The sequence below is a fragment of the Staurois parvus genome, unplaced genomic scaffold (assembly GCF_062004578.1).
Source record: "Staurois parvus isolate SC_StPar_1 unplaced genomic scaffold, SC_StPar_1.0 ptg000696l, whole genome shotgun sequence".
NCBI lineage: Eukaryota > Metazoa > Chordata > Amphibia > Anura > Ranidae > Staurois > Staurois parvus.
In genome coordinates, this window is record NW_028318492.1 from 10,387,486 (window position 1) to 10,404,034 (window position 16,549).

The 16,549-nt window shown below is 38.9% G+C and overlaps 1 protein-coding gene across 1 annotated transcript in view; it reads left to right on the plus strand.

The window, feature by feature from the left end:
* DMD (dystrophin) overlaps window positions 1–16,549 on the plus strand; it is a 2,676,943-nt gene that overhangs the window by 2,591,726 nt on the left and 68,668 nt on the right. The window contains exon 70 of the mRNA XM_089653005.1: window positions 15,337–15,375. Within this exon, the coding sequence (XP_089509131.1) occupies window positions 15,337–15,375 (39 nt within the window). The remainder of the gene's footprint in view (window positions 1–15,336; window positions 15,376–16,549) is intronic.

Genomic DNA, 16,549 nt, shown 5'->3' on the forward strand with positions numbered 1-16,549 from the left:
ACACCCAGTCACACCTGTAGGTGTGAACCTAGCCTGAGTTTTTTTTGTTTTTATAGATTCTAATTCAAATGTTATCACCCACAGTCTTTATCAAGCTTAACACAGGTCTTTAGTGAATTCTGCCATGATTACATTGACTGTACTTAAATGGGTCATGTTCAGTGGGCAGTATTGCCCACGAAACATGACGAATGGATAATTTTCATACCCTGATACGGCTGCCTTTGTAGCGTAAAGGGATGGTGACAGTAAAGCTATAGCTCAACCACCTGTTTTTACAACACCCATCCTGACCACAAGTGTAAGCAATGGCTTATGGCTCATTCACACAGGTGGGTGGGTAGGGACGTAAAAGCAGGTCACTTCACTTTGTGCCCCATCTGCCCACCTGAGTAAGAAGATGCTGCCACTCAGGGCTGTGCACATGGCAAAATTAAAATGGCATGCACAAGCACGGTAGGTCTGCATTTTCAGGGTTAAAACGGGTAGCAACATTTGCCCCCCTCACTACCTGTCAAACATCAGCAATGATAGCCACATGTCTGAACAAATAAGATAAACATAGGAATGCACTTATGGAATACTCATATAATGTTTCACACTGTAAATGAATCAGAAAAATGTCCATCACATCATAAAATAAAAAATATATATCAATAAAAACTAATAAAAAATGAAAAAATGTGTGTCCAAATAATTGTGTAAATAAAGTCCAAAAAGAAATTTGTGATAATCATAAATCAATGTGAAAATCCGTGTTCAACAAAATCACCGTGACTGAATCCATCACCAAATAAATTGAATAAACTCACCAGAGCTATATGCTGATCAAGTTATAAACCAGCATAAGCGCTATTGCTCTGGGAGCGATGCTCTGTAGAAATTCAAAAATGGTCTGGGAACAATACTCTGCAGGAGGACACTCATATGTAATCACTGGAATCACTCATATGTATGGTCACCGTCTCTTCATATGGTAATAGCAGTACTCGGGAAATTAAGAGAGGAAATTCATGGTGCAGTACGTATAAAACCACATATTTTTTTTAAAACAAGGTAATACACTCACAAACAAGGTGTCCCAGCCGATACCAGCAAAAACAGCGTTCAAATAAAACCCAAACGAACTCAGTTTGCCGCGGCTCATGTACCGCCGACAGCCTCGGGAAACGTCTTGAGAGACGTTTCCCGAGGCTGTCGGAGGTACACGAACCGCGGCAAGCTGGGTTCGCTTGGGTTTTATCTGAATGCTGTTTTTGCTGGTATCGGCTGGGACACCTTGTTTGTGAGTGTATTACCTTGTTTTAATAAAAAAATATGTGGTTTTATACATACTGCACCATGAATTTCCTCTCTTAATTTCCCGAGTACTGCTATTACCATATGAAGAGACGGTGACCATACATATGAGTGACCATACATATGAGTGATTCCATTTGTGCTGAGTGTCCTCCTGCAGAGTATTGCTCCCACCAATTTTTGAATTTCTACAGAGCATCACTCCCAGAGCAATAGCGCTTATGCCGGTTTATAATTTGATCAGCATATAGCTCTGGTGAGTTTATTCAATTTATTTGGTGATGGATTCAGTCACGGTGATTTTCACACGGATTTTCACATTGATGTATGTTTATCACGAATTTCTCTTTGGACTTTATTTACACAATTATTTGGACACACATTTTTTCATTTTTTATTAGTTTTTATTGATATATATTTTTTATTTTATGATGTGATGGACATTTTTTCTGATTTATTTACAGTGAAACATTATGAGTATTCCATAAGTGCATTCCTATGTTTATCTTAATTATGTTTTTTGGGTTAGGTTTGCAGCTTTTATAGTTTGTTTATTTTGTAAGATTTTTTTTTGGCGCTGTTCTTATAGAATTTCTTAAACATGTTTGAACAAGCCCTTAAACCTTTCAGCCCCTCTTTCTCCCTTTATTTCCATGCACCCTCCCCTCCTTCATCCCACTGACATAGATGCGAATCGGTCATCCTCAGACTGACACCAACTACATAGCAGCATATTTTCCTCCCAGTGATACCATCAACACAGGGACGTTTTTCCCTTTCAGTGACTCCACAGATGCAGGGACAATTTTCCCAAGGGACATCACCACTGCTGAGACATATTTCCTTCCATCGACACCACCAATGCAAGAATGTTTTTCCCTTCAAGTAACTTCTCGTCACGGACATTTTTCCTTCCAGTGACACAACTGACGACTGCCCCATACATGTGCATCAATTTTAAACTTTTTAGTTTGCTGCAGTGCAACACCGTCGTAAGTACTATTTCAGTGAATGTTACAAACATTACAGACCTTTCACCACTATTGGCCCAAACCCAGAGTGGGGGGGCATAGTTTGTCATCTTCACCCTTGTCCTGGCACTGCATGAGTAGACAGGATTTCCTTTAATTTCCTTCATGACGGGTGTCCTATTTATACATGTGGGGTTTTAGTCACTTTATTATGTTTCTACTATATTGGTGTTAGATAATGTTATCATAATGTTTAAATTTTTTAATTTTGAGTGTTTTTGCCATACATCATTTCCGCTGGTGTCTTTCTGCACTATGCCTTTTGACTGCATCTTTTCCACCTCCCATTTCTTTCGAGATTGAAAGAAAGCACGTCTGCTGTCTGTAGAGACCCAGCCCCAGGACAAAAGTCAGCATCTGGGTTATTGTGGTTCCTTTACCAGACATGCTAATGCCCTCTTTCTGCATCCATTTATTTATTTCAGGTACTTATATAGCGCCATCAATTTACGCAGCGCTTCACATATATATATTGTACATTCACATCAGTCCCTAATCCTCAAGGGGTGTACAATCTAAGGTCCCTAACTTACATTCATACATACTAGGGACAATTTAGACAGGAGCCAATTAACCTTCCAGCATGTCTTTGGAGTGTGGGAGGAAACCCACACAGGCACAATATCCCACAGTGGATCCCCTCACTTAGCAATGGCACAACAAGGCACAGAATAACCGAGAAAAAAGGGGCTAACAGCACTCATGCAACCGACAGCAGTGACATGCTCAGAATGATAGCTGTCCCCCTGCAGCAGAGCAAGGTCTTCTATTGACACTGCTCCCTTTCTCTAATGTTCCCTATCAGGTACGCAACAGGTGGCAGATTTCACTGAAACAATGTCTGCCTTTGTGAAACTCTCCACCCTTCTAGAACAACTTCTTCTCTATCACCTAAATCTGTTCAGGTGTATGACCCTGAACCTCCTAATATCTTTGAGGAAGATATTGAGTAAGGTGAGCTGGACACAGAAGAGGATCCTTCAGAGGATTTTTCACTACCTGCGTTTTCAGGCACAAGCTAAGGCTTCATGCTGTATGCTTTTTACTGTGATCCCACTTATTAATGTGGTGCACATTAGCCTTTGCCTAGCAGCAACAGAATCTCTTCATCCTAAACAAACTTCTATAGGCAGTAAACGGCTGGTGAATTCTAGAAAGGCTTTTCCTTTGCACACACAAATTAACTGTGGTTAATTGCGCGTGTTAATCCCTCACTCCAAAGTCGTATGTCTTCCTGTGATCTTAACTGCTTGACCCCCAGGCCAATTCTGACATTTCTCATATACAGTCAGGTCCATAAATATTGGGACATCGACATAATTCTACCATTTTTGGCTCTATACACCACCACAATGGATTTGAAATGAAACAAACGATGTGCTTTAACTGCAGACTGTCGGCTTTAATTTGAGGGTATTTACATCTAAATCAGGTGAACGGTGTTGGAATTACAACAGTTTGCATATGTGCCTCCCACTTGTTAAGGGACCAAAAGTAATGGGACAGAATAATAATCATAAATCAAACTTTCACTTTTTAATACTTGGTTGCAAATCCTGTGCAGTAAATTACAGCCTGAAGTCTGGAACGCATAGACATCACCAGACGCTGGGTTTCATCCCTGGTGATGCTATGCCAGGCCTCTACTGCAACTGTCTTCAGTTCCTGCTTGTTCTTGGGGCATTTTCTTTTCAGTTTTGTCTTCAGCAAGTGAAATGCATGCTCAATTGCATTCAGGTCAGGTGATTGACTTGGCCATTGCATAACATTCCACTTCTTTCCCTTAAAAAAACTCTTTGGTTGCTTTTGCAGTAGGCTTTGGGTCATTGTCCATCTGCACTGTGAAGCGGCATCGAATGAGTTCTGAAGCATTTGGCTGAATATAAGCAGATATCGCCCGAAACACTTCAGAGTTCATCCTGCTGCTTTTGTCAGCAGTCACATCATCAATAAATACAAGAGAACCAGTTCCATTGGCAGCCATACATGCCCACGCCATGACACCACCACCACCATGCTTCACTGATGAGGTGGTATGCTTAGGATCATGAGCAGTTCCTTTCCTTCTCCATACTCTTCTCTTCCCATCACTCTGGTACAAGTTGATCTTGGTCTCATCTGTCCATAGGATGTTGTTCTAGAACTGTGAAGGCTTTTTTAGATGTCGTTTGGCAAACTCTAATCTGGCCTTTCTGTTTTTGAGGCTCACCAATGGTTTACATCTTGTGGTGAACCCTCTGTATTCACTCTGGTGAAGTCTTCTCTTATTGTTGACTTTGACACACATACACCTACCTCCTGGAGAGTGTTCTTGATCTGGCCAACTTTTGTGAAGGGTGTTTTCTTCACCAGGGAAAGAATTCTTCGGTCATCCACCACAGTTGTTTTCTGTGGTCTTCTGGGTCTTTTGGTGTTGCTGAGTTCACCGGTGCGTTCCTTCTTTTTAAGAATGTTCCAAACAGTTGTTTTGGCCATGCCTAATGTTTTTGCTATCTCTCTGATGGGTTTGTTTTGTTTTTTCAGCCTAATGATGGCTTGCTTCATTGATAGTGACAGCTCTTTGGATCTCATCTTGAAAGTTGACAGCAACAGATTCAAAATGCAAATAGCACACTTGAAATGAACTCTGGACCTTTTATCTGCTCATTGTAATTGGGATAATGAGGGAATAACACACCTGGCCATGGAACAGCTGAGAAGCCAATTGTCCCATCACTTTTGGTCCCTTAACAAGTGGGAGGCACATATGCAAACTGTTGTAATTCCAACACCGTTCACCTGATTTGGATGTAAATACCCTCAAATTAAAGCTGACAGTCTGCAGTTAAAGCACATCTTGTTCGTTTCATTTCAAATCCATTGTGGTGGTGTATAGAGCCAAAAATGTTAGAATTGTGTCAATGTCCCAATATTTATGGACCTGACTGTAGATGTGAAAATCAGCATTTTTTGCTAGAAAATTACTTTGAACCCCCAAACATTTTATATATATATATATATATATATATATATATATATATATATATATATATATATATATAATTTTTTATTTTTTTTTAAGCAGAGGCCTTTCTTAACCTTTTAAACACAGAGGGACCCTTGTAATACCTTTCTGATTTAAGTTAACCCCTGCTAGAAAAAAAAAAAGACTATATCTTCAGCTCATGATACATTATTGTGCTGGTCAGTGGGAAGAATGCTCCTTACATTTTTGGTCATACATACAAATAGCAAAAAGATCAATATTGTCAGTGGGAACTTATCGGAGAGGCAAAAATATCTCAAAGAGCTCCTAACAACCTTTGGAAGAACCCTAGGTTCTTCCATGGAACCCTGGTTGAGAAACCCTGCCCTGGTTGTTGCAATTTTTGCACAGCAGTTAAATCAAATGCAAATTTTCAGGAAAAAATACACTTTTAATGAATTTTATTTCACACAAACACATCATTATAAAAAAAAGACGTTATGCCAAGTAAATGGATGCCAAGCATGTCACTCTTTAACCTTCGCTACCAGGGCTGTTTTTGCATTTTTTGAACACCTGTTCATGCAATCTTCCGGGCTGAAATTATTTTTTAAACTTCCAAAACATTAAAAAGTTTCTGAAAGCGGACGCCCTAGAGAATACAGTGGTGGTGTTAGATGCAATTTATTTATGCCACACAATATTACCGCAAAGGTCTAGGAAACACTAAATTTCATTAAAAAATTACACTAAGGTTAATTTTAGGGCACACAAATGCAATAAGTTACCCAATTTTTTGGTAAAATATAAAAAATGAGGTTGTACTGAGTAAACCAAACTTTAAATTTGCATGTACCCATGAAATTGGAACACACTTCAGTACTCTATATTTTCCATAGGTAATGCTTTAAAAGTCCCCTATAGGTAATCAGTTTGGCATTACAGAGGAGGTCTTGTGCTAGAAATATTGGTGTTTTGCAGAGATCTATAATAAGTGTATCGTAGTCAATGTTTTTACGCATAGGCACCCCCATCTCATGCATTTAAAATTCATGCATGTGCATATGTGGGGGGGCTTCATTTACGTTTATACATGTCCTTTGTGGGGTGTAGTGAAGGGGTTATGTGCTTCAGTGTAACTTACATTTTTTTCAATTTAAAAAAAAAAAATTATTTTACTTAGCTTTTTTTTTTTCAACACATAGGGGACAAAGACCCCTATGTGATTATTTTTGGTGTCAGGTTCTCTATATTGAAACATCCAGAGCCTGAAAAAACCCTGTGTGTCTCCACTGAATCTAATGCAGTGTAGATTGCACTGCATTAGATTCTTTCCTGGCCATACTGGCTGGGGCCCTGACATGGGGGCCCGGATGTTTTACACATAGCTTCTGGGTCAGCAATAAGAAGGGACGTAGAAGCGGACATGTGTCTGCTCTGCTTCCTCCCCTCTACCTGGCGGCACCCGCTGTGCCAGGCCTGCCGATGGGAGGCAGGGACGCACATTACCGGGGGGTGTGTGTGGAAGCAATCAGGCGGCACCGCAGCCACCAGAATGCTTCCATCTGATAGACAGGAGTCTGCTTGTCAGATGTACACACAATCAGCCACCGGGAGTGTATATAAAACCCACCTGCTGTCAGATCCGTATGACGTATGGACCTGGCAGTGAACAGGTTAAAACTGTGCATAGAACAGCAAATACGGTACCTAAAAATTGCCATAGGCAACGCTTCAAAAGCCTTTACAGGTTACTAGTTTGGAGCTACACAGGAGGTATGGTGCTAGAATTATTGCTCTCACTCACAGTAATTATCTCACATGTGTGGTGTATAGCTGCTCAGATCACTTTTACATGGTAGGGAATTGCCTTCTGAAGAAAACTGCATCATTATCATGGTTGTAGCCTTAACCATGATCCCGGTTTAACCACCTCAGTATATATATACTTACAGTGGTATTGACGTGGTTAATATGATATTTTCGGCTCTTCAGAAACCTCCCTTTGAACCAATTCAGGATATCCCATTTGGGGAATCTTATGCGTAAGATGGCCATTACCTCTCTTAGGCATATCTCCCAAGATGGCAGCTATTATGTAAGGGGCCTTTTGTTTTTTCTTGTATACAGACAAGATGGTCCTGAGACCTGGATCCATCGTCTTCCCCATGGTGATAGTCTTTCTTTCATCTCAGTGAGGATGTTGTCCTCCCTTCCCTATGTCCTGCTCCTGAATGCACATGAGAATTCATTCCCCTACCTAGACGTGGTCAGAGCGGTTATGGTCTACATTGTTGCAACATCTTTTTGTGGTTTCTAAAGGTCCCAAGAATGGACATGTTACCTTTTCTTCTGCCATTGCTAGGTGGCTCAGGCTTCTCATTTCCAGGGCTTGCGACATTAGGGAACGGGTTCCACCCTCCCCTATCAGGGCCCATTTCACCTGATCTGTCGGTGATTCTTGGGCCTTTCAGCATCAGGCATCTGTTTCACAGGTTTGCGAGACTGCCACCTGGTTTTACCAGGTTGGATGTTCAGGTCTCTGCTAATGCAAGCTTCAATCACAAAGTGCATCACGCTGCCGAGTATTCAGGTCTGTGGACTCTGCTTTTTTTGTTATTGTTTATTTTGGGGTTTTTTGGTAGTTTGTTTGCTGCTGTTTGCCTTGTTGTTGCCCATCCCTCAGTTTATCGCTTGGGGATGTCCCATGGTCTGATTTCTTGTCCTGTACTGTGTGATTAGGATAATGGGAATTTTGATTTGCTTGTAAATTCCATATTTTGGGGTACAGGATATGGGTCCTTTCCCTTTGTCCCACTTTGTTTGCTACAATACTGAACTCCCACAGGGTTGCTTGGTTTGTATGAGGGTGCACTGGGGATGTTTCCTGCAATGCTTTTGCTAGTGTCCAGTCACCTGAAACTGGCAGTATATAACCCATGGTCTGACTTTCAGTCCTGTACTGTACTGCAAGATAAAGAATTGTTAAGGCAGAAATTTTCCTTTACAGGTTTTCAAGTACCTTTTTTATGTTTTTACTAGTCTTCATCTTAAAAATCTTAATTTTAAAAAAAAAATGCTAATACTATATTATCCAATGTATTAACAACATTGTTATACGTTTGTTTTTTAAAAGTTGTTAATATATTGGTATTGGCAGGATGAGGACAGCTGTAAGTGTAGTATTTTATTCTTGTTTGTCAAACAACAAAAGATATAAGTTCCACGTTCAACTTACCAGCCAGATTGCAAACAAACCAAATTAACCTGTCTAATAGTATGCGTTATAAACAGCACACATTTGCAAATACATACGTAAGCTACAGAGCCACAGCACCCCAACATTCTGTAGTCTTAACTCTACAAATTTTTTAATCTTGTTTTCCATTCGTTTTTATGGCCAAACTTGGGTTTTATTTTATTTGATAAGCTACAGGGGCCTAAAATATCTGTTCTATTTATTTTATATGTATAGAGTTGTTCAAGTTTGTTTTTCTAAACTACCGCACAGTTCAATGAATTGCAGATATTTTCTTTGCATTTCAAATCCTGATAAAACAAAGATAAACAACTCTTTTGAAGTACATATTCTGCATCACTGTACAGAGATGGAACATATAGATGCTAAAAATACTATATTGAAACCCTGGGAATGAAAAACATGCTCTAAATAAATTAGTCTAAAAGTAGAAAGGAAAGATATATGTATATGTATATATATATATATATATATATATATATATATATATATATATATATATATATATATTCATATATATTCATTGACTGTTTATAAAGTGCCAACATATTCTGCAACACTTTATAGAATAGTTTAAATTCAATATTCCTTGTTCTGTACAGAAAGTATTTACCACGCATAAATACACAATTGGGCAAATTGGAAGGAATCCAGGCAATTCAGCAGTATTTTTTTTGAATTGGGGAGGAAACTGAACATCCTAATATACACACAGACATGTAGAGAAGATACAAAACATATACTAGAATATCAAAAGTGATTATGGAGATTAGAATAGTAAGGGGTATAGGTACCAATGTAGTTCACTGTATAAACGTTGAAAATCTGGTAGTTTTGTATAGCAAGGTTTTATGCATTTATGAAAATATAAAGGCCTCCTGGAATAAAGAAGGGAGTAGCAGTGAAAGGGAGCAGCATAAAAGAAGGCCTAGAGGTGGTAAAAATATAAAAACTAATATTTATATTATCATAAAGAAACAAACACTTTATAAAAATGATTTTAGTCCTGAGCGTAATAAGACTATATTTACAAATGCTGTAGACCACTTTTCACACTAGTGCAGTGCGATTTTGCAGTTGCAGTGTGTTTTTGATATGTGTTTTTGAATGCATGTCTATTGTCAGCAGGGATGAGTCATTGGTTGTTATAGAGCCAGCACCCACTGGCATCCTAACAGTGATGTGTCATCCCTGCTATCAGCAGAATGTAAACAAAAGAGCCAGCATAAGCAATAATAAAAAAAAAAGTGTGCAGTCCCCCTAATCCTTACCAGGCCCTTCAATCTGGCACGGATTATAGGGGCACTTTGCTGCAGAACAAAAAGTGGGCCCCCTTCCCAAAATCCATACCAGACCCTTATCCAAGTATTCAGTTCGGCATGCCAGGAAAGAACAGGACAAGAGAGCACCCATCCCCCCCATACCATACCATACTTTACAAAGCACCTTGTCCCTATGTTAACAAATACAAGGGCCTCTCCCCACACCCCTGGCCCGGTGGTTGCGGGGTGCAGGGGGTAGCTTAGTAAAATATGGAAGCGGCACTGTCATTTGGCGAGTGTCAAGCAACAGGAACGGTTGTGTTTGGTGGGCCATGTGTTTTGGTTTTTTGTCTTTTTTTCTTGTGGGTCGGGTCGGTGATTGACTATGGCTTTACATATTTATTTATATTAGTAAATAAGGTCAAAAACTTTTTTTTGTTTTACTTTTGACTTTTTTTTTGTGTGAATGAGCAGAGGTACTATGTACCCCATACTCATTCACGTGGAGGGGCCGCGGGCTCCAATGTTAAAGGGGATTTCCAAATTCCAATACGCTACCCCCCTGCACCCCCACAACCAGCTGGCCAGGGTTGTGGGGAAGAGGCTCTAGTCTTCGCCAACATGGGGACAAGGTGCTTTGCCAGGTGGGTCTGCATCTGGTCAAGGAGTGTCTGCTCCTAACAACCAGCACAAATCAAATACAAAAATGCATAAAAAAAATGCATGTAGGTGTGATTTTGATGCACTTCCATTGAAGTCTAAGGACCACAAAATCACACTGAATTGCACCAAAGTAGCACAGTACCCTTCCCACAGTTGCATTGCAGCTGCGCTGCATTGGTGGAACAGGCACCATTGGAAGCAATGTTATTTCCATTGTCAGGTGATTCAGTTCAACCTAAGTCACATCTGCAATCATCTGTGATCCAGGTCTTAAATTTGTATTTACCAGTAGCTGCAGCCATACTTTTTTGTTTTACGTGGATTGCATACCAATGGGATTGATGAATTTTCCACAGCTACTTCAGGACAATATGATTATTACATTTCTATCAAGAAAGGGGGGTGGCAGCCTATTTTCTCACATGTAGTTCCATTAATTCCTAACATAGCAGCCTACCTCAGTAACTAATTTATAGCACAGTCCTAATAGGATTTTTATTCCTTGTGAATTGTCCAAATTGTAACTTTGCAGAATACTACATTAAGGCCTACATGCATGCTGCAACTCTTTTAAATGTTTTTCTCATAGCAAAAGAAAGCCGTGTTAAAAATGTGTTTTAAAAATAATCTGTTTATTCAAATGCATTTACAGTGGGGATCGAAAGTTTGGGCACCCCAGCTAAAAATTTGTATTAATGTGCATAAAGAAGATAAGGAAAGATGGAAAAATCTCCAAATGGCATCAAATTACAGATTAGACATTCTTATAATATGTCAACAAAAGTTAGAGTTTATTTCCATCATTTACACTTTCAAAATAACAGAAAACAAAAAAATGGCATCTGCAAAAGTTTGGGCACCCTGCAGAATTTATAGCATGCACTGCCCCCTTGGCCAAGCTGAGACCTGCCAGTGTCATGGATTGTTCTCAATCTTCGTCTGGGAAGACCAGGTGATGTCAATCTCAAAGGTTTTAAATGCCCAGACTCATGACCTTGCCCCAACAATCAGCACCATGGGTTCTTCTAAGCAGTTATCTAGAAAACTGAAACTGAAAATAGTTGACGCTCACAAAGCTGGAGAAGGCTATAAGAAGATAGCAAAGCGTTTTCAGATGTCAATATCCTCTGTTCGGAATGTAATTAAGAAATGGCAGTCATCAGGAACAGTGGAAGTTAAAGCAAGATCTGGAAGACAGAGAAAAATATCAGACAGAACAGCTCGCAGGATTGTGAGAAAAACAATTCAAAACCCACGTTTGACTGCACGATCCCTCCAGAAAGATCTGGCAGACACTAGAATTGTGGTACACTATTCCACTATAAAGAGATACTTGTACAGATATGGTCTTCATGGAAGAGTCATCAGAAGAAAACCTCTTCTACGTCCTCACCACAAAAATCATCGTTTGAACTTTGCAAATGAACATATAGACAAGCCTGATGCATTTTGGAAACCAGTTCTGTGGACCGATGAGGTTAAAGTTGAACTTTTTGGCCGGAATGAGCAAAGGTACGTTTGGAGAAGAAGGGGCACAGAATTTAATGAAAAGAACCTCTGTCCAACTGTTAAGCATGGGGTTGGATCAATCATGCTTTGGGGTTGTGTTGCAGCCAGTGGCACAGGGAACATCTCACGAGTAGAAGGAAAAATGGATTCAATAAAATTTCAGCAAATTTTGGATGGTAACTTGATGCCATCTGTGAAAAAGCTGAAGTTAAAGAGAGGATGGCTTCTACAAATGGATAATGATCCTAAACCCACCTGGAAATCCAAGGGGGATTACATCAAGAGGCGTAAACTGAAGGTTTTGCCATGGCCTTCACAATCTCCTGACCTCAACATAATTGAAAATCTATGGATAGACCTTAAAAGAGCAGTGCGTGACAGACAGCCCAGAAATCTCAAAGAACTGGAAGACTTTTGTAAGGAAGAATGGGCAAAGATACCTCAAACAAGAATTGAAAGACTCTTGACTAGCTACAAAAAGCGTTTACAAGCTGTGATACTTGCCAAAGGGGGCAGTACAAGATATTAACTCTGCAGGGTGCCCAAACTTTTGGAGACGCCATTTTTTTGTTTTCTGTTATTTTGAAAGTGTAAATGATGGAAATAAAATCTAACTTTTGTTGACATATTATAAGAATGTCTAATCTGTAATTTGATGCCTTTTGGAGATTTTTCCATCTTTCCTTGGCTTCTTTATGCACATTAATACAAATTTTTAGCTGGGGTGCCCAAACTTTCGATCCCCACTGTAAATGCATTCAGGCGCGTCAAGCGTTGTGCCTTGCATACATTTCATTGGCCAGAATATTAATTTATTCTGGCGTTCCTGGAGTTCAGCTTTAAGTCTTACTTGGAACCTAGACTTCTTTTATGTAGTATATTCTACAGAAATGTACAATTTAGAAAAATAAATGCATGTAAAAATAAATACATAAAAGGAATAATAGAAAATGTAACAAAATCTGTGAGGCCCTTTTTCACAGAAATCTACTGTTGTACTATGGAATAATTTACTCTTCTGAGGTAGAATGCAATGTTGGGAATCAATGGCACTATGTATAAGCTAATAGAAATTGGGATGTCTCTTATAGAAATACTATAATGAAGTGTGTTTCTTTATAATTCGTTTCTTAATAATTGGTAAACATAAAATACAATATAGCAATATTAACTTATAGTATTCGTTATCCTACTACCTCTGGGTTAGGGAGGTGACTCTACGATCTCTACCTCATACAGCCAGAAAAAATGCAAGAATTGCAGCCATGCTGAGCAACCTTGTGCTCACTATTCTGAAGCGCAGCCACTCCGCACAGAGTTCGGAAGATTGCGGCAATCACAGTGGTAGCACCGACTACTGTAATAATCAGTGCTTCCACGGCAGTCCCACATATATGAAATTTGAATACTATGGTCCCAGCTTGACCAATTTACCTCTGGATTAAAACCATATCTGGAGTTTAGCTTTAAACTAAACTGCCTTTACTAATGCTGCATACTGTTTGTAATAAAAGCGTTAAGCTTTTGTATGTACCTCTTGCTGCCTAAACAATGCATATGTGTAGTGGCGAAGAGGTTGGACTTTATTTGCCCATATGATTCTGTGCAGACAGCACAACACAGTGGCTGAGCTGGCGGGACAGGCTCCTCATCACGTAACCACTGTGACAGTCAGTCACAGTGGTCGCATGACTGGGAACTCCATACCACCACCAGGTATAATTACCCAAAGGGACACTGGAGCTGGGCAGAAAAGGCTTAGGTTTTATTATTGTTAGGTAGGGTTTACGGGCTTTGAAAAAGTAAGATTTATAGTTCTCTTCAAAGGCAAGTAGAAACTGGTGTTACCGATCGCACAGCAGGTGCAGGTCAGAAAGTGTTAATTTCTCTTATCTGCCTGTAGCATAATGTTTACCATGAATAGTTTAGTTTAGGAAACATCCTGTTGGTAGCAGGTTTTTGGGTTGATTGGAGACATCTGCCCTGTTGCTATCATGGTCTGTAGGTTTATGCAAACAACGTAGTAGGCATACGTTTAGCTGTATGCAAGATTTTTATTCTTATAGTAAAACAAACTTCAAAAACTGCACGTCATTGCCAAAACAACAAAGTTAACCTTTTATTAGATCCAAAATAGTAATCCAGTGAAACATTGTCAATAATATAGTACTTTCACACCAAGCCGAGCTCCCTGAATGGCCATGGTGATTGGAACAGCACCCTTTTCATCTAATTTGAAACCGCCTAGATTGAGGTACAGATGATTGACATAGGGGTGTATGTATTGACAAAAATTAGCAGTGAGTTATTCATTCTGCAAAACTGCATGTATGAGGGGAGTATCGAACGTGATGCAAAAGTAGTCATAACGTTTTGAATAATTTACGGTACGTAGGTCATTCAGATGTCACAATTGTTTATAGCTAGAGAAACTCTTCTTCTATAGTATCTCTTCTTTTTTTTATTGCAGGTAAATAGATTCCAAGCAGCAGCAACTTACCATTAGTAAGTTTAAAAAAAAGTTATGCCCACTCTTGCATTACTTTTGGTATAGGCTTCGTACATTTGTTCTGTGCAAATTCTGGCCAGACCAATTGCTACTTGGCTATTTTCTCTCCAGAGCTTCTTGCATTCCTATAAGAATAGTGTGAATAATGAAAATACCACATTATAGCTATTAAATATAGTAATAACAATTAAGATATTTTTTTTCCTATGGTCTTTGGCTCCATCTAGTGGCCATAATGTGGTGTTTTCTTAAATCACACTATTTTTATTAATGATGAGCATTTGTCTAGAAAAAAAAATAGCTTATTAACATTTGATTTTGCCATTTATCACATGGAATGAACATTAAGTTTCACAGAACGAATAGCTCTACCTATTTCCCTATAAATACACCCTATAGTGTTGTCTGCTGCCTCCAATCAGTCCTACTTTAATTTTCTACTGTTCAGTAGAAAATTGGTAGTTCAAACATGATTAGTTGTTTTAGGCAACAAGAATATTTTCCTTCAGTTTATAAGACTAACAAAGCCGTAAAATTATCAGTTGGTATTCTAGCATATCACATCGATTTCTAGCATGATACTTTTGATTATAAAGGTGTCTAATTTTATTATCGAGCATTCAAACAAAAATGCATTGGATTTGTGTTCTCTTATTGTGATTTATACTGTTTACTGAACCCACTATTTCAGCTTGTATTTCTGAGCTTTAATTATATTTGTATGTATAATTTTCTTCATTGGCTGCTTTGATTTGCATTCATGTTAATGTCATAAAGCTCATTCCACTTTTCAGTTCTATGCTCTACTTTCTCTTCACCTCCCCATTTTTGTCTTTCAGTCCTGTTACTCTGATCAACTTCTGGCCAGTAGATTCTGCGTGAGTACTTTTTATTTTTGCGCTACTGCTGTTGCTGTCATCTTCATGTGTGCTGTTTAATCCATTTTTTTATTTTATCCATGAGTTCATTTTTTTTGCCCCCCCCTAACTTTAAAGTTTAAGTCTAGCATTAAACAGGTGAAATGTTAACATACTAGCACAACAGAACTGTATAAAAGGAACACTGAACGTAGACCCTTGACAAAGACTTCCCTTATTGCTTTTCATCATGAATCTGATGGCACTAAAAGTCAGTGGCTGTTGAACTCGTAAGAAAGATGCTTACCTAGAAGTTCCCAAATTTACAGCAGAGGCAACATTTCAAACGGCATATAATCTAACTCTGTCATTGAAAGCTTTAGTTTTTACATCACTTGAGTACATCATTTACAAAAGAAAATGAAAATAAAATTCATCTTACAGGAATTTAGTGTTTTGATCAAGTGAAACAATACTATAATTGCATTTATCAAGATACTGTTTGCAATACTTGTGCTTATTTAACCGTTTAGCACCTGATTGGGGATAACCTTCTGAGAATCATATGTACTAAACATAGGTCACAATAGATTTCCACAATGAAGAACCAGTTACACAAATAAGTGAAGCTGGCTGAAAAATGTGCACTGCCCCATATTTCAGTCATGTGGTAGACACTCACTCCACATACTCGTGGTAATGTAACATGTTAAAGTTGAACTCCAGGTAAATGGCTAAATGCGCAGTTAAAAAAAGACAATACAAAAAAAATTATATATATATATATATATACACACATATACACATATACAGTATCTCACAGAAGTGAGTTCACCCCTCACATTCATTTTCGTAAATATTTTATATCTTTGCTACAATGTAAAGTAGCGAGTGTACAGCTTGTATAACAGTGTAAATTTGCTGTCCCCTCAAAATAACTCAACATTCAGCCATTAATGTCTAAACAGCTGGCAACAAAAGTGAGTACACCCCTGAGTGAAAATGTCCAAATTGGGCCCAATTAGCCATTTTCCCTCCCAGTTGTCATGTGACTCGTTAGTGTTACAAGGTCTCAGGTGTGAATGGGGAGCAGGTGTGTTAAATTTGGTGTTATCGCTCTCTCTCTCATACTGTTCATTGGAAGTTCAACATGGCACCTCATGGCAATGAACTCTCTGAGGATCTGAAAAAAAGA